Source organism: Diadema setosum, chromosome 8 (assembly GCF_964275005.1).
Source record: "Diadema setosum chromosome 8, eeDiaSeto1, whole genome shotgun sequence".
Taxonomy (NCBI): domain Eukaryota; kingdom Metazoa; phylum Echinodermata; class Echinoidea; order Diadematoida; family Diadematidae; genus Diadema; species Diadema setosum.
The window spans coordinates 17,312,660-17,332,495 of record NC_092692.1 but is presented as its reverse complement, the minus strand read 5'-3'; the positions used below and the strand labels follow the sequence as shown (position 1 = coordinate 17,332,495).

General features: G+C 39.5%; 1 protein-coding gene across 1 annotated transcript; it reads right to left on the bottom strand.

The window, feature by feature from the left end:
* Positions 1–1,236: 1,236 nt before the first annotated feature.
* On the bottom strand, positions 1,237–18,598 carry LOC140231930 (pre-mRNA splicing regulator USH1G-like). Its single transcript, XM_072312077.1, has 3 exons — positions 18,195–18,598; positions 3,293–3,464; positions 1,237–2,321 (listed from the first exon to the last, which is right to left on the bottom strand). Exons 1-3 carry the CDS (start codon positions 18,356–18,358, stop codon positions 1,407–1,409), a joined length of 1,251 nt encoding a protein of 416 aa, XP_072168178.1. The 5' UTR covers positions 18,359–18,598; the 3' UTR covers positions 1,237–1,406.
* Positions 18,599–19,836: the final 1,238 nt, after the last annotated feature.

The window sequence follows — 19,836 nt, the reverse complement described above, 5'->3', positions numbered from 1 at the left end:
TTACAGCGGTATACCTGGAGTACTATTACATAATGATTATCCTAAGGTAACCAATGACAGAAAGATATGACCATTGATAATCGTCCGTCGAGAAGTTATCGATCAATCGGTGACCACTGTGTTAGCTTAAACGCATTATAAGCAAACATCCTGAAACGTAGTGAGTGAAAAAGAGAGCAACAACAACAACTTGACAATGATATAGAGAGACTCGGCATTTCCTGAACGTATGTTCAGTTAACTTATACACAATTTCGCACATTGAGTGTTGTAACAGAACTACATGACGCGGTATTCTTAACAGGTTGTTAATGGTATGTTCTTTCTTCTCTTCCTCGTATGGAAAAAGACAGGACGTATTATTAACAACCAACGAAAAAGAAACTCTCTCCTGCGTTCAGTCAACACTCCCGTTATACATCCAATGTCACTATAGATTCAAGTGTCGATGCCATCTTCAAATATAATTCTCCAGAGTTGCAACTTATTGCATGTGAAACATATTAAGACAAAAAACTTAGGCGAAATTTACTTTGTACAAGAGCATTCAAAAGCTCTGAGTCGAAAAGACACTAAGATATACGGGCAGATTTCACGAAGGCACTGACGCACTGAATGCTTCAGTCAACTTCATAGTGGCGTCTAGCGTGCAAAGATCCCACAACGAGCACGAATCAGCATCACCCACTGGGCTCTTTTGTACACTCAGTCGAAATTTTAAACCGTTCCGACCTTATTGTGGGTTCGGGGAAAAGTGCATCAAGCCGCGATTCCTTTCAAACCAGTCATGCCAGTAGCATAATTTTATGATGGAGGATTCTTGTTGCAATGCGTGTATTCGATGTGCTAGCTACATGTCCACAATGACAGCTTCAATCCAACGATTTCAGGCCAGTGCATTCTAATCATTGAGAAGTAACGCAGATGACGCAAACAAAGGCTCAAACTGCTTTACCTGCTCAGACAGTTTTAAAGTTTTACCTGCTCAGATATAATACTCTATAATTACGCATAATGCATTGTCGGTTTCTTTTCTATGCAGTGGTTAAATACTACAAGCTCTCGTAACTCAGCGAATCATACCATGGACCTCTCAATCTTTGGGATAGCGGTTCGAGTCCGTTGACGGTAGTGGTAGATAGTCCGTCGGAATCATTTCAAAGCCATAGGTCTCATGATCACTTGATTGTAAGCATTTACTTGCTTCTCAGTGACCGTCATTTGAAACCGGGTTAAAAGTTTTTGTGAGGACATTCCTATCGAACGAGTGTTACCTTGAATTGATTGTAAAGACACGACGCATTTAATACCTGACTGCATTGTATACAAAAATAAGTTCATCTTTGGTGTTAAAGTTTACAGATCCACGCTTATTATCGTGATACTGTCTGTCTCAGCCGTGGTTGCTACAAGGCGGAGTCCTGTATGACTCCAGGTGACGACATTGCAGCCTTACGCGTCGCGATGGCTTGGTTCAGCTTCCTACGAGGTCCAAGAGGCAGCCTCAGGTCCAGGATATCTTGCTCTGTCAGAAGTTCCAGGGCCTTCATGTCGATATCCTCGTCGTAAAACACGCCGATGTAGTCCTCGAGGTCATTGACTGTGAGAAACAGCTCAATGGCCGAAGTCGCAGGGTCGACATCATCATCCAAGTCCACTTCGACGTCGGTCCACAGAGCCTTGTCACCCCTGAAGACGGTACTGATGGAGTCACCGGGCTTGGCGGTCCTGGAATGCCTGCTTCCTGAATCCTTGGACTTTGCTGATTCCGATGTGTCTGCCGAAGGCGAGACGTCAATAGGATCGTGGATGCTCTTATCGAGCTCATCCAGGGCGTCATCGATGTCAGCGGCGTCGTCATTCTTGGGCAGGGACATCAGTCCATCGGCGGTGCGGTTTGGCAGCCAGAAGCGAGAATCGCGATGCCCTGGGGCGACGCCGTTTGGATCCATCTCCTCCTCAATGGTGTCCCCACTCTCGGAGGCAGGTATTCCCGTGGACGAGTTGCCGTCGCCATCTCCCCGCTTCCTCGAACCGCTCACCACCTGGGCCAGTGAGGTCACCGTACCCTTCTTGGTGTATCTCTGGTTGAGCACGTCCGAATAGGTGGAATCCCCGGAAGATCCCTTCGCGGCAGAGCTCTTGGTTCTTTCCTCTTTCTTCGCCTGCTTTGCCATCTGCTTTTCGTGCTCCTTCACAAGCTTATCGTATTTCTTCACCCTTTCGTCAGCCTCCTTTACAGCCTTTTCTTTGGCCTTCTGGACCACCTTCTTATTGGTAGCAGCCTGCCTGGATGACACGTCATCTAGGACGGCAAGTACCTGTTGAGATGACGTGGGATATTTGTTTTATGATAAGTGGGAGACATAACTGGGTCTTCATGAGTTCAAATCCCATCCAATGTGTATGTTATATTGGAACATGACGATTTACTGACAATCCCCACCAAACCCTGGTGTCAATATGGGTTAGTCAGCAATGCTAGGAACGATAATTCCAGCATGCACAACCCTATGGAGACCAGTGCTATTACTGAAGGCGCAAAGAGATACAGTGCCAGCAATATTCTCATTCTCCTTCTCATCATCCTATCTTCTTCTCTCTCTTTTTTTTTTTAAAGAACCTAATGATCACGATTATTTGTAATTTTGATTATTACTTTTATTGTCATTATCATTATCATCATTATCATTTTCATTATTCATTAATCTTCCCGGCACATATGTATTTGTTATTCAATCATTAGGTGCTTGTATCTGTCGATGGGTTAGCGATTACTTGAGAGACTCTCCTTTTCTGCACTCTCTCTAACGGCAATAAAAATACAATTTGCCCTTCTACCAAACGGATGCATAGGAAACGCATTAAAGTGTCTTAAACTCATGTTTTAAAATCTATCTCACAATAAAGTAGCGCAAACTACAAACACAAGTGAAAAAGAAGTATCAATCAATCAATGAATGAGAACATAATAAATCAATTATCAATGTAGTAATTTTTAACAGGTTGCACAACAAAAATCACAACATAGACTACTGCACATGACTAAGGTTTTACATGTTCAGAAATTGGCAATAAGCGACTTGAGAATATATGGACAACCCTTTCATTTTGTCCATTTACCGAATCATATGCCCCCAAAGCTCTGCAAAATGGTTTCCTACACCTTCTCTACAAGAGGAAGCAAATATCTACTAATTACCTCTCTTCTTTCTGATCTTCTCCTATACAGGTATGATAATTAAGAGAGAACCCCTCCTCCCCCCCCCCCCCCACACACACACACACTTACCTCTTTCTTTCCGTTCTCCGCCGCCAGCTGCATGGCTGTTCGGTACTCGTTGTTCAGGGCCCACAGGTTGCAACCCAGGGCAATGAGGTACTCAATGGTGGTACGGTGGCCGCAGAGGGCAGCAAAGTGAAGTGCCGTATTTCCTTGAAGGTCCGCCTTGTTCGGGTCACCCCTGGAGCAGCGGGAGGGACGAAAGTACGAGAGTGGGGTTAGGATAGAAAAAAAAAGAAGAGAAAATACGAGTAAGAAAGAGGAAAAGGGACGCACAGAAGGGGGGGGGGTAACATAAATGGATGAAGATCGTGAGTAAAACGTAAAAAATGGGAGGAAAGGTGATACCATAGTTGTATATACGTACAATCTTGAACAGCTCAACAAAGGTCACGGATTCTATTCAACTTCTCGTTTCGTTAATTTCCTTGTCTATCATCTCTGAATACAGTCTCAACACCTTTCCCCCTGCTTATGCCATCATAGACAACTCAGTAGGCCTTCTTCCCTCCTTCACCCCCTCCCGCTTACCCCTCCTTATTTCCTTCTCTGTCTTGACTGTCTTCGTTAAATTTTTGTCTAAGATTTACCAATTACAACTGCTTGGGTGATGAGCTAGCATGATCATAATTTTATGGCCTTCAACTGTCTTCACTTTAGAGATGTCAAATTCAAATGTTAATCTGTTTTGCATGCTAGCATACTGGGTCCTTAAGCTGCAATTTATTTGCTTTCCATCTTTGATCATTATTTGTTCGGATCATTTCGGATCATCCTCATTTCATGAGTATAACTTAAATGAGAGTTTTCGAAATTTAAAATCGCACGTCAGCATAGTCAACAGATTTTAAAGGGAAGATAAACCCCAAGAGCAATGTGGATTGAGTGAAAGCAGCAACATTAGTAGAACTCATCAGTGAAAGTTTGAAGAAAATCGGGCAATCGATGCAAAAGTTATGAATTTTTAAAGTTTTGATGTTGGAACCGCTGGATGAGGAGACTACTAGAGGTTATGACGTATGAGTGGACAACAATACCAAGAAAATATAAAGAAAATACTACAAAAATCCATTTTTCATGAATATTACAAATTCCATCAACTTCATATTGACATATGTTAAGGGTAGCAATTATTCCCCCTGCTTTCTGAAAGTGGTTGGTCCATTGCTCTTTCATAATTCTAGAAAAGTGAATTTTTGTTGAATTTCCTTTATATTTTCTTTGTATTGTTGTCCACTCATACGTCATATCCTCTAGTAGTCTCCTCGTCCAGCGGTTCCAACACCAAAACTTTAAAAATTCATAACTTTTGCATCGATTGTCCGATTTTCCTCAAACTTTCACTGATGTGTTCTGCTAATGTTGCTGCTTTCACTCAATCCACATTGCTCTTTGGGTTTACCTTCCCTTTAATGATTCATTTACAACTTGAAAATGCTCCATGGTCTGGCTTTTAATGGCAAAACAAAAAGTGTAAATTTGTGTTTCCTCTATAGTCCTGAAGAGCTAACACAGTAATGATAAAAAAAATGATGAAAATGAAAATCTGTTTTGAAATATTACATTATATATATTCATATATATATATAAAACATACCTACAAAGTCTATCAAATTGGGATGTAATTCATGCCATGTCGACACTGTCATTCGTTACACTGTTGCAAGGGCGCCGGAAGCGGGGGGCAGGGGTGGCACTTGCCCCCCCCCCCCCCCAAACAAAATGTTGGAGGGGCAAAACGAGTTTTTGCCCCCCCCCCCCCCCCCCAAAGTGCCCCCTGTAACAAATAATTAATCACTGATTTAAAGACCAAAATGAACAATAAAGGCATATTTCTTGTCTAAATGTAGTAATTTCATAACTGAAAATGCAAAAATTTTCGCCCCTAACGGGGCGAAAATTACATTAACAACATACAGTATTGTATCGTATACACTAATAGGAACTTATGAGTAAATTTAGTGAATAGATGGTAGCCTCGTGTCCTCGAGTGTGCCCGCTGAAACATACCTTTAGTAAACCTTACAATTTTCATTTTCTTCTTTGTTTTCTAGCAGTATAAGAATATTTTTCATTGTTCGAACGATGCGATCACGTTTAAGCTTTTAATGAGTACATTTCAGATAAATTGCAAAGTGAAAGTGGCTCGCTCGTTCTGCCCGTACTTATAGTAAAATGAAAAGTTTTCATAAGTTATTATCATAGTCATTCGCAGTGATTTCTTTTACTATGTTTAATTCCTCAGAAATTTAATTTAGAATGCTCTATAAAAGCGACTTTTATACTCTGTTTGTACAAAAAGGTCCCTACCGTGGGAGGGGGTATCCTCCTCCCACACCCTCCCCCGCTCGGTCGCTTCGCTCCCTCGACGAGGATCTCACACCATCACACAATATACCCCCGTATGTTAAGATCATAGTCCTTCCAACTGATTTTTTTTTTTCAATATGTTAATTCCCTAGAAATTTGCTTTTAAATGTTCTATAAACGCGACTTTTATACTCTGTTTTCACAAAAAGTCCCTACCGTGGGAGGGGGTATCCCCCCTCCCACACCCCCCCCCCGCTCGGTCGCTTCGCTCCCTCGCCGAGGATCTCGCACCATCACATTATTAATGTACTCCCGTATGTTATGATCATAGTCCTTCCCGCAACTGATTTTTTCAATATGTTAATTCCCTAGAAATTTACTTTAAATTCTCTATAAACGCGACTTTTATACTCTATTTTTACAAAAAGTCCCTACCGTGGGAGGGGGTATCCCCCCTCCCACACCCTCCCCCCGCTCGGTCGCTTCGCTCCCTCGCCGAGGATCTCACACCATCACATTATTATGTACTTCCGTCTGTAATACATAGTCCTTCGCACTGATTATTTTTCACTATGTTTAATTCCTTAGAAATTTGCTTTTAAATGGTCTATAAACGCGACTTTTGTACCCTGTTTTACAAAAGCTCCCTACAGTGGGGGGGGGGGGGGGGGGAATCCCCCTTTCCACACCCCCCCCCCCCCCGCTCGCTCGCTCCGCTCCCGCGCCGAGGATCTCACATCGCACATAAATGTGCCCCCGTTGACATTTTGCCCCACCCCCCCCCCAAAAAAAAAAACAAACAAACAAACAAAACCCAGAAGTGTTCCGGCGCGCTTGACTGTTATAGTATATATGGTATGTACTGTCGAGTAACGATTGTCTTTCCATATTGCAATCACTCTATAATGCGAGCTACGATAAGGTATTAGTGCATAATTATCTTATATACACAGATCTATCAAGAGTAATGTGACGTTTAATCAGTCTGTTGTAGTTATCAAGACAGGTGTTTCCAGTCATCACGGAGAATTGCATAATTTACGAGATCTTTAATCGAAACTGATAAAATACTCAAACTCCTGTAGTCTCTTTGACATTCTGATGATGTTTGGTATGTTTAATTCCCGCTGAGCTTTATTTTCGAGTCGAAAAGTAGCTCGGACGGGGAATAAACATTATAGGATAATATTTACACAACTGTAACCATACTTCTGGTCCTGGTATCGTATTATCATAAACGATGCAAGTAAACATAAAGAGGTGTAATGTTTAATATTTCAAAGTTTTGAGGAATGTATCTTCATTTCTGCTGCATTACCGTCACTATCAAGCACTTACTGAAGATGGCAGAACTCTGCATTTTTTTTTTCTTGTCTCTCAAATTGGAAATACTGTATTGACGACTTCATTGACTTCATTGTATTTGTTCAAATACTATAAACGCTATATAATTATCGTGATTATTATCGGTGTACTTTGGATCTATCGTATACGTGTTTATAAATTCTAATACATTCATCGTTAATTTATGCATGATTTCAGTAGCATTTATTACATACAATATTGCTTCTTTTTTCTATTCGTACATGTCACGGTGTAACGTTATTCATTCTGTATGTTTAATTCAACTTTTCTGTTCTTTAGCGATGTGCTTAGAAACACTATATACATGTTATTTATTGTTATTATTATTTTCATGGAAAATGCAGAAATAAAATCTAAACTGACCTGAACTTGTAAAAAAAGGTTTGATATTTCTGTTTTTATAATCAAATTTAGGGTGGTGATTTGGCTCAGTCGGTAGCGCGTCTGCCTCCAGATCCAAAGGACCTGGGCTCTATTCCAGAGTCTTACTGAGCAATGCTGTGTGTAATCATACCGTCCCCTCCCGCCCCCCCCCCCCCCCCCTTTAGTAAGAGACGAGACACCCCGTCCCTCGGATAGGACATAAAATGGAGGTCCCGAGTGTGAGAGAGTCACAACTCATGCACGTAAAAGATCCCGTTTCATTCGTCGCAAAGAGCAGGGTGCATAACCCAGTGAAGTGGTCCCGCCTCACATCCGACTGTATCCCATGCAAGTCCAGATACATAGTGCAGCTGAATATGGGTTATCTATAGCCATCTTCTCAGGTGGAAAAAAAATATGAAACAAGCAAATTTGTTTTATGTTTTGCTGTTCTTCAAACCTCGACGTTCTGGAGACACGACTGAGTGAATGAATCCCGAGAGGCTCTCTGATCATAGACCGGTGGTATCGTGAGCATGGCTTTTGCTTGGCAACTATAGTGATGTAAGGAGAGCCATATGTTGGGGCTACTGTCAATATTTGACGAGAGATAGGCTATTCTGCATGGTCGGGACACACGGAAAATTGATCACAACCGCAAACTGATGCCATGAGAGGATTGGCAAATTAACTCTGTACAATTAGAGCACTCCCCCTTCAACAGAACAGACGGCATATGAGTCACACGGGTCAGCGGGGAAAAAATCATTACTACAATATCCTATACCGCAAAGATTAATTATTATTACCATTATTACTCTGCTCTTTGTCATTATCATTTTTTGTTGTTAAATCACAATCTAAACATAGCAATTTTCGTTCCAATTATCTATTATCGAGACTACCATTACTAAAACAGCAATAACAGTAATAATAGTAATAGTAATTACACTAATACTAATAATAATACTAACAATCATCACCTTCATGACAATAATGATAATAATAATGATGATGATGATAATAATAATAATAATAATAATAATAATGATGATGATGATGATGATAATAATAATAATAACAATATTAATGATGATGATAATAATAATAATAATAATAATAATAATAATAATAATAATAATAATAATGATAATAATAATAATAATAATAATAATAATAATAATAATAATAATAATAATAATAATAATAATAATAATAAATACAATGATATCATAATGACCATCATTATCAGAATCAACGTACGTGGCCATCGTGGAGAGTAGCATATAGGCTTGCATATATCTCTATGCTGACAACAGATCTGAAAACCGTTGGCAACAAAATTTGAACAGAAACGATTTTGAAAGCTTAAAATTTGCACCATGCATGGATTGATTCATTTTCTTGGGAGGATGATGATTTAAGAAGAATTTAATGGTAGCATGATTAGTACGCATGCGCGAATTCGAGGTTGAAGTCTGTACACTTTGACTCAACTGAGCAATGTCTGTTTCCTTTTTGATGCATATTTGCACACACTAAAAAAAGCGAATTTCAATAGGTCACGATATTGATTCATGATTGAATTATTTGGAATTTGACCGACTACACTGAATACTAGTAATCATTCATTCTGAGTGGTTCTGTCATCAAACCTGCATCAGATGATTTATAGCTATATTATCTTAAGCCTTGAGTGATGTCTCAGAAAGTTTTGTCCAGGCACGCTTTGCCAAGCTGTGTGCATACTAGCCACCTTCAAATAAACTTGTCTTTTGCAACCTTTCAGGTTATCACGTTCGATAGATAAAAACTGCAGGTATGTGGTGATAATAGCGATGGCTTTCCAATGGAAAGACTTCAGGGTGCTTCATATCATATTTACATCTTTACCATCATGAATGAAAAAACGGCACTATGATTACCAGCAGTTGTGTTTTTGAGAGGCGTATTTGAATATTGCTGTTTAATGTGCACGAAACCCATCCATCACGTTTGTTCATGTCCAGCTTGGTTCAGTTTTATTTCTGCATTCTACAATGTATTTTCAAAATAGCATATCCAGTGATGATTAACAGAATTTGACAAAATGGGTATTACATCAATATCTTGACCCAAACCATTGAGAATGCACAGGCGTGTATTGATTGAGAAATGCGCACCTTGTAACCAAAGTAAATTGGTGACCTTAGTTTCAAGTTTGTTCATGGCTGATCCGGGGGAACCCCGCGACGGATTTTCTCCAATCTTTGCAGGTTGATAGGATCTTAATTTGTTCAGTTGGGCGAAATGCCACCCCCCCCCCCCCCTGAGGGGCCCCCGAAAGCCCCCAGATTAAGGGATCTTTAGATATCTTCTTCTCTAGAACCAGAAGTGATTGAGCTCAGTTAGTGCTTTGAGTAAGTCTATTGGTGACTACATGTTTCAGGTTTGTTCATGATGGATCGGGGGGTTCCTCCCTCGGGGCTCGGGGGGGGGGGGGGGACAAATTGTGATCCAACTTCGCATTTTCAGCTTTTTCTCGATACCCCATGGTAGACTTTCACCAAAGTTGGCATTTAGCATCCATGGGGCGATAGGATCTCCATTTGTTCTGTTGGGCACCACATGCATCCCCCTTCCCAAAAGCCCCCTATAAAAGGGTTAAAGAATCATAAAACAGTTTCTTGTCTTGAACCAGAAGTGCTGGAGCTCAGTATATAGTGCTATGAGTAAGTCTATTGGTGAATGCAATTTGTTCATGGCAAAGTTTTTTCATTTTCATCTTCTTCTTGAATAAGCACGGTCATATTTCTTCAAACTTGGCAGGTACTATTGCTAGGATGGTTCATAGACTATATATTATCGCACAGTACCAACCCCACCTGGTAGTCCCCAGAAGGCCCAGAACCCCCCTCCCCCCCCCCAAAAAAGAAAATCTTTGAAAAATCTTGTTCTATGAAACGAGAAATACTTTGAGTACATAAGTGAATGTACTTTCAAGTGTGCTTACGGTATATACACGGGGTGGTCCTCTTGGGGCCGGGACCAAATCGGGGCCAGTTTGACATTTCGATTTCTTTATCTTATTTGAAAACGAATGATCAAATTTTCTGCAAAGTTGGCAGGTATTTATTGCTAAAGTGATAGAAAAATTATGCAAATGTATACCATGCTCTCCTGGAGATCCTCCAAAGCTTCCCAAGTTTGCTACACGTTCTTTCTGCTGGGTAGTTTGCAAGAATGACTTTGTGTGGAAGGTGAACTCATGTGATACTCAGGAGAGCGAGAGATCCCCGGATCTCTTGTTTTGAAAAATGCTCGGGATTTTTTCCCTTTTATTACTGAATGATTTCTCCTGAAATTGTCTGAAATATGTCAGGCTTATCAAGATAATGTTATGCTGACTTTTGAAAATTCCGTGTTTTCCATTGTATGAATATTATCTTCGAACAAGAATCACTGCTACCTATAAAGACCATAATCTCTCCTTTATATCCACCCCGACCCTCCACCAGCTCTTGGTCACTTGCCACTCCCGAGTTTACACAATATTTGGTAAATACCCTGCTGGAAAGAACACCGTGTCCCACAGTGTAAAGCACAATGTGAAACACAATGTGAACATATTGTGAACACAGTGTGAAATTTCTTCACACTGTTTCGAGCGTTTTAACAATGTGAACACATTGTTGATCATCAATTCATATTGTGAATCGCCAATTCACAGTGTGAAACAGAACATTACTATGTGAACTCTCTTTCAAAAACCACACCACAATGTGAATCATCTTCACACTGTTAAATTTGACCGTTTTCACATAGTCGACTGGTATGAACACATTGAACACACTGTGGGAAACTATGTTCTTTACAGTAGGGTAAGTTTGATGCTTATCGGTTACCCAAGGGGTCTCTGGTAGTGTTCTGACGTTTGTCTTTTACGGCTTTCATATTCCAATGTCTGCAATGTAAGCTAGAAATGAACTCTGATGCAACGAATTCGTTGGTCGACGCATGCTAATCTACAGATGATTTCTTTTAGAGCAAACTCAGATTGCAACAATATCCCCCAAAAGTCAAATTCTCATTTTCAAGATTAAACCTTTCAGGGGAGGAGGATTGGGAAAGGAAACCCCTCGGATCGCTAACCCTCAGTCACTACGGTTTATCCGTCATACTTGGAAAGCGGCAAATGCTGTTTGCAAAACCGGTGTGTAAGGTGAGCAAACGGAGAGGCTGATGACAGATCATTGCTAAACGGATTACTGTTAGTATGCTATTTTTAATCAGTGAGTCCAAGAGTCCAGTTACTCCCATGCCGTCAATCGAACTTCAGATCCAATCATCACTAATACGTGTTCATATTATATTGAGAATTGCTGCTATCATAATTATGAACTTTTTTTTTTAATGACTACAGTGTGTGTAAGTGGGCAATTATTGCTATATCAATAACACCATGCACCTTACCATGTCAGGTGGTCGTAATCAAACATCAGGTCCCTTGAATATTGTTGCTATAATTATATTGCATATAGGATCAAAGTACAAGAGTCGAAAGGTCAAGTAGCTCAACGTTGCCCCGCCTTATGTATGTCCGATGTGCTAGGTTCGACCATGAGGAGAAGTATGATACACACCACCCCTTATGCATTGTGAACTTTGTCCCCATCCTATATTCCTTCTTTGCAGAGAAGGAGTGTTCTTTTTCAGACCCTCCTATTTCTATCAGTTTCTAATGATTGACATCTTCTATCATTTTTGTTTTAATTTATTCACTTTGTCGTTACGTGATTCCTCATGTTGGAATAAGGTGTGTCGAATTCCCAATAAAAAAAATTAAAATGTAAACTCAACTCACTATTCATGTAGAGAAAATAATAACAGGAAACAGTTGACGAAGCAGTTGACATACAGTTTTTTTATTACGAAGTAAATCATGAAGGAAGATATAGTGTAAATAATGGGTGATCATAGACGGGGATCCCGTTTCATAAAAACTGTTATCAGCAACAACTGCCACATTTCTGTGACAATTCTGCTCTCATCCATTCAGATGCAAGGATTTCAGTAGCTTATTGCAACTATATCGTAACTTGTTATTGATAACAAGTTTTATGAAATGGGGCCCTGGTGAAAGTTTTTCTAACAAGACCGCCTATACAGCTTCAGAAACTTTGGTCTGTTACGTCTGCTTGAGTAATTTCTTTTTAACGGTAGTCGTCATCGGGTGCACGAGTAATATCAAACAGAAAGGGAAAATGCATGTATAGTATATGCTTCTGAAAAGATGTATGCAAGAGCTAACCCTTATGTGGATACTTTGAAAGTTTCGTTTGAGAAGATAACAAGATAAGACTTTTTGGCCCGAATTCACGAAGGTGGTACAAAAGAAACCATGGTTTAAACCATGGACAAAAACCATAGAGCGCCAAGTGTCGCACGGAATATTTCGTTACGAAATTGGTCATTTCGTCAACAAAATGACCGTTTCGTTGAATAACGAAATTATCATTTCGTGGACGAAATGTTCATTTAGTTACAAAATGGTGTCATTTCGTTACAAAATAATCATGAATTTCATCGACGAAATGACCAATTTCGTAACGAAATATTCCATGCGACACTTGGCGCTCCATGGTTTAAACCATGGTTTCATTTGTACCACCTTCGTGAATTCGGGCCTTTAAGTCATTGGTCTATTAGGTCCATAGTAGTTTCCCTTTTTGTCTTACGTGCAGTAGTGTCTTTACAATCATGCCCCTGTTACAGGACATCCATTCTATTCAGCATAGAAAGGAAATCTGGGTCACCTATAGCCAGGGTGTGGCCTGGTGATATCCATATTCCAAAACGCTTTACCTGGACTGTATGAAAGAAGAATCCACACAATAAATAAGTCACATCAAAGCTCGGTGTAGCATTTGACATTTTATGATGATTATGTTATCAAAGAAGATGGAAGGGTGTGTAAACGATAGAATCCATCCATTACTGTAAAATTCTACTTTCATAACCACACTTCCTTCTCGGAGTGTGCAAACACACATTATTTTACCTGTGGACGTGTCAATATTCACATATATAGAGGAACCACCCAACAAAACACGTAGGTGGCAATGGGCGGGGTGCAGTTGATTCTATAACCATATTCAGTGAAGTTTAACGATTTATTGCTCCTGTAAAAAGAAGGGGGTACTTTATGTCCGTTACTTTGAGAATACATAGATAAAATTTAATATTCATTCACTCCCAGTCGAAACCGTTGCTATTAAAGAGAGGAAGACCCTTATGCTTTATAATACTGTGAAAGCTTCATGCTGTAGTTTGAATGAAAGCAGATAAGCAGATACTGGTGAAATTTCGCATTTGGCTCGTTAAGTCGACAAAGACCTCGAAATAACCATGTAAAATGGCCGTTCACTCGCGTAACTTTATTGTAATAATACGAAAATACGAAGTCATGGTTCCGTTTAAGTAGTACTCTAACGATATTCCTGTCTAGTTCTCCTTTTATTGATATTTTCTTTGTTAACTCGAAACCTTTTTTTTTTATAGAGATAGATAGATAGATAGGTGTAAGAAAAGAAAGATAATTATGCCTGGCAAAGTTGAATGGATGATAAAAAGCAGGGTTCGCGAGACCACGCAATAATAGCATTGCTATATACTCCCCGCGTGAAGATAAGACTACATCGTTGTTTATTTTGACATTTTTAGACAGTACTACTGCCTGTAATCCTCTTTGAACTTTCAGCGAGGTATCATAACGCTTTGTTCCCTTTCCACAAAATAATTGAATGTGATATATTATACATAATCAATAAATGTGAGATATGAGGAAAGAAAAAAAAAAACTGTGCGTAGCTTTGAAATTATTATTCGTCTTACAGTTCCTCCTTTTTTGTGAGAAAGTGTATGAGTTGAAAAATTGGTCTCCGCCGGGAATCGAACCCGGATAGTCAATGCCTTGACCGCTTGGTTTCACGTGCACATAGGTCGTCACTTCACACTTGATACCGTTCTCGTTTTAGGTACGCTTACAGTATCAATCTCCTGTGACTGACCGCTCAGTTACACTGATTTTATTCGTCATTCTTATAGTACAGACCTGTAAAGAGAATGCTTTCGTTTTAATTGCAAAGAACAAGGAAGGTTTGAGCTAAATATAACAACAGTCGCCGTTCTCATATCAAATGCTCCTTTGAAAGAAATTGTACTGTAAATGGACATTCTGGTTTCAGGACAGCTAACAGACTTGGTAATCTGGGATGTGTGACACTTCTCTGTCCCACCTCTCAGCTGTAATAAATCGTTTCGTGATTACATTAACAGTGACGTCACGTACCTCATTATTCTCAATTAGTCTCAACAGGCAAACTTGTTCTCTCGCTCTATTAGTCCCATTATCGCTACTGTTCATTCTTGAACCTTGTAAACACTCTGAAGGTCAAGTGTGCTTAAAAGTCATAAAATCAAACGAAAATCGAACGATCATTCCCAAATTTGTAGTGCCTGTGTCGAAAAAAAGCTATGAAGAATTACAAAAGACAAACATGATAATGTGTATGGAATATTATTAACGCCATTTATGTACCTCCATACCGATCTGTAAATGTCTTAGCAAAATTAGATGAATACAACCCCCTAAAAACAGTGACTATTTCAACACCAGTAAGTCATTTAAAAGGCGTCCTTTCGTTAATCGCCATTTTCTTTTTTCATGTTGTTATTTCATACAGACTCTTCTCTTCTCTTTTGCGAGCAATGTCTCTTATGTAGAGTATCATTGTCTCGGAGTATTTTTTTAATGAATCTACTATGGTCTTATGAATATTCTCACCTTATATAATGTGCACTCCTTCCTTCTAATTTAGTAAAATTCTAATATATTTCTGTTATTATAATCATTTCTAATATCCTTGTTATCATCACCATCATCTTTCAAATTAGCTTATTGTGATCAAATTGTTTCTATTATCATGAGCATATAAGCATCATCATCACTATCATAGATTTCGTTGAGCTGTGTTAAAGAACTATTTAATTATTGTATGGAGTTGGTGGAGTATCGGGATACTGTTATTACTGTCGTTATTTACGACTATGCGCAGACCAATAAAAGAGTCTCAAATGAGATACATGGCAGCCATGCAAGGCGGCTATCTCGTCATTAAATGGGATGTCGTGTTTCTAATATACAGACATGCTAATTCGTTGTCTGTCACGATCATAGTAGTCTTTCCTTTATGCTCCCTCCAATATCCTCTCGATCTTTTGTTTTAAAGGGACAGTACACTTTTGGTTGAGAGAGCGGCTTCATCATTTTCAAAAATTTGGGCTTATGTGATACAATATGAAATAAAGAATGAAATTTGAAAAAAAAACAACCCAACAAAACCAACATAATAATGCTAGGAAGAAAATGATATCTATTTGATCAATAAAGTTATTGAAATGGCTCCTACTTACATCCTGTAACAAATTTGCTCTCGGGCAATCAGGTGCAAGGATTTCAGTAGCTTATTATACAACTATCGTAACTTATTATTGATGACAAGTTTTATGAAACGTGGCCCATGTCTCTCCTTCTTCCTCAAACATCCTCACGATCTTTTGTTTTAAAGGGACAGTACATTTTTAGTTGAGAGTGCGCTTCATGATTTTTCAAGAATGTGGGTTTATGTGTTGCATGCAATAAGAAATAGAATAAGAAATTTGAAGAAGTTCATAATGTTAGTAAGAAAACAAAATCTATTTGATCAATAAAAGTTGCAAAATTTTTCAGGTATTCTCTAATTTTTATTTAGTTCTCTTTTTATACACAAATCGAATACAAGATGAATTCCACCTTTAATATTGACTGAGTTTGTAGAACTCCTACACTGCTAAGCTTATCTGCTCTTCCTTTGCTTTCATGAGGAAGAAATGTACAACATAGAATGCGTGAACATACATTTTAGACCCAGAAAATCACTGAATGATCAAAAATGTTATGGCAAAGTTTTCGACACAATTTGCATCACTAATTTTCGTGTTATCTTTTCATTCGAAGCCATACCGGTTATCACAAGCCTTCCCATGGAATATACATTATGGTATACCAAGAAAAGGAACTTATCTAAATGCCCTTGTCATCAGCAATGTTGTTGTTGTTTTCAATTGTCATCTCATTCTTCAAACTCAGCGATTTCTGTGCTAATTCAGGGAGAATATCACCTAACCTGATTAGACTCGGTGCATGTACCAAACATTCTATTTTCTAGCTGTATACATGTGAAAGAAAAAAAAAAAATCGCACGGTGGATAACGCACTGTATACGCACTGTATCGTTTAGGTCAGAGTGTAGAATGTCTTGAGTAAATTGGTGAAGCGAAATAATGTTCATGAATATTCCTCGTATAATGCGATGCGGCTCGACGAGACGTCTAGACAAACAATGCATTCTGAATTTTGTCGCCGTTTATGAAACTTAGGCCTACTCGAAAACTCGACAGGAGACTTGTATGGCTGCTATAAAGTGCGTCTACCGCAAATCAAATTCTATCTGAGGGATAGAAACATGATTGCACACGCCCCGCGCTTTGTTGGGACCAAAGCATGCATAAAGAAAATGTTTCTTCTGACTTATAGAATTACATGTAAATGTATTCGTGGGGGAGGTGCAGGCAAAGTTGAGGTATATCATTATTGTCTGCTCGTTAATTGAAGTATACAATCATGTCCATTGGAGAGTAAACAAACACAATCATTTTACTTTCCTCATATTTACTGTTATTAGTGAAAGTAAACATGGCGCTAATGTCAATTAAATTTTCAATAAAAGAAAGTAATTTGTGTGAACAGAGACACACGTTGGCGAACTGTATTCAAAGGAGAATTCTGGAGGATTTTCAGACTTTTGCAATTGAACATCTATAAATTGGTTATACTGGGTACATAGTTGCAGAATTTATATAGTTTTTGGGATGAGGAATAAAAATTTCTTCAAAATTGATAACAAATCACAATGACATGAACGATGGTGATGACAAGTTACAGCAGCTTCACATACAATGTAAATGCATGCATCAGTGATTGGGTGCCCAAGCAAGCAGAACAAAAAAGAAGAAAGTATGCATGGATTCTACGCTGGTGGACTTGTTAAGCAAGTGGTATTGTAATGAACTTTCATTATCATTACTGGGGTATGTGAGCAGGGAGGTGGAAGAGTCCACATCCCCATGTTAGCCCCTCCCGCTATGTCATCATCCTTGTTCAGTGTAATATGTTTTGAGTATTTAGAGTCATGGTTAATCAGTGCTCAAGGACCTGAGGCAAATCTATACATTATGGCACTATCCATTTATATATTGCATTATGTGAAATTATGTAAATCGTATGGAATGTCCCTTTAAAATGCAAAAATATTAACTAAATGATGATAGATATGACAACATGCAGCTTGAACAAATAGTAATGAAAGAATGATGTTATCAATAATACATAATAATTATACTAGGCATATTATTTATCTCTAATGACAGCGACAGGAGGCGCATTGCTTGTTTTAAAAAATCTTATCAGATTCTCTTTTTCAGACCTCCCAACCTTTCTGATTGGAAAGTCGGGACGATACGGCTCAAAAGAAGGAAAGAAAGAGCAGTTCCCATATTAGGAGTGTGTGGTAAGATTGTCAAGAAAAATAGGAAAACTTCTGTTGAAACGTGAGCTGGGAATGGTCAAAATTCAGATTATTTCCTCCAAATTCAGACTGGTTAATGGGGAGGTCTGTTTTTTGTCCTTTCACAGACACCACTGTTTCATCAAAGTACAGTTCAGTGTAGCGCAAATATCGGTTCTACTCGTCGTAGTTTCATATTTTGAGAAGAATGGGTGTGATAATCTTACCCACGGCTCACGAGGAGTCGGAGTGCGGTGATGTGACCGTTGTAGGCGGCCCAGAGAGTCGGCGTCATTCCCGTCTCGTCACCTCGGTTGCACTCCCGTTTGGTAGCCTCGTGGAGTGGATCAAGCCGCCCTGCCTTGGCGGCTTCGTGCAGGGAATTCGACATCTTCACGGATCGAGACCAAAAATTATTTTCGGTGTCAAATGGATGGATGGAAATGTTCGGTGACGTCCAGACCTTGCTTGGATTAGACTGATGGACTATAGGAAACAACACCCGAAGAGCAGACGAGACTCGAAATGAACACAAAATTCTTGCTCAGTTTCGAGTGAAGTGGGACATTCCCGGAGTACAGGTTTCCGGTTTGGATTTTGGTGACGAGTAACGACTGTACCGGTAATCGCCAAAAAATGACAGTCGTGATCGTATGCTCAAAACGCTGAGCTACAAAAGCGATTATGGCAGGTCACTCCGGCAGATTTCCCGCGCCAGTAACTGATGAAAATAATTATGGCAATGATATGGCACCGGCTCGCTCGACACTGCTTGAAGAGCAAGTGGGTGTCTGTATCTCGAAAAAACAGGACTTCACACTTTGCCCTGTCCAATGTCTGACGACAAACACTGCACTCGAGTCCTCCGAAAGGTCTCGCCTCTGCACAATGCCAATGGCAAACGTTATTATCACCACGCTCATGCTACATTGTTCTACGGTGTGCTCAACTCTCGTTACCTTTCGATATCTCCTATATGAATCTCATTGTTCCATGATTTCTCTTCGTGTACACAACAAATAAAGTATCGACGAATTAATCTGAGAAGTCCGTGCAGCTATACAGATAGGGTCTACTCTTCGCCCTCGAGAGAGAACATAATCGCAAGTAGTGTTACTTGACGTGATAAGGCCTTTACTTATGTAGAAGGGGTTATCGGGAAGATTTATTGTATCCTATAGACTATACGGCGTAAGATCTCACCTTAGTGCCCATAACGATATGACATAATGATCGTGATAAAATAGTTGACAGATATGTTTCTGAGATAAACTGGAGATATAATGCCGCCAAGTATGTTTATGTGGATGAAAATCATTTTTATCAGGAAAGCAGAGTGTGAACCAGGTGATAAAGAAGCAGAGATATTCTCACCTTCTAGAAAACAGTGTACCAAGTTTACAACAAATTACTCCTCTCTCTCTAAAAGCTTCGCAAACACACACACACACACACACACACACACACACACACACACACACACACACACACACACACGTACACACATACTTAGTAGCATGCATAATATACTATATACTATTATGTGCCTTATACTTATCAGCGTTTATTGTAATTACATTGTGTGTTAGGCCATCTCGATCATGGTCCGCAGAACCTGAGGGCCCGGGGCTATTAAAAAAAAGAGACAACAACAACAACAACAACAACAACAACAACAACAACAACAACAACAACAACAACAACAACAACAACAACAACAACAACAACAACAACAACAACAACAACAACAACAATAATAATAATAACAACAACAAAGCCTACCCCATGGCCCTGCGTCAGTGGCGTATCGGGGGGGGGGGGGGGGGGTATCGGGCAGGTCCCCCGGGCGCCACTCCTTGGAGGCGCCAA

Coding starts and splice junctions, on each gene's coding strand:
- LOC140231930 (XM_072312077.1), bottom strand. CDS start 18,358: ATGTCGAATTCCCTGCACGAAGCCGCCAAGGCAGGGCGGCTTGATCCA. Junction 3,465..18,194: donor CGACTCCTCGTGAGCCGTGG/GTAAGATTATCA, acceptor CCGCTGCTCCAG/GGGTGACCCGAACAAGGCGG. Junction 2,322..3,292: donor CGGAGAACGGAAAGAAAGAG/GTAAGTGTGTGT, acceptor TCATCTCAACAG/GTACTTGCCGTCCTAGATGA.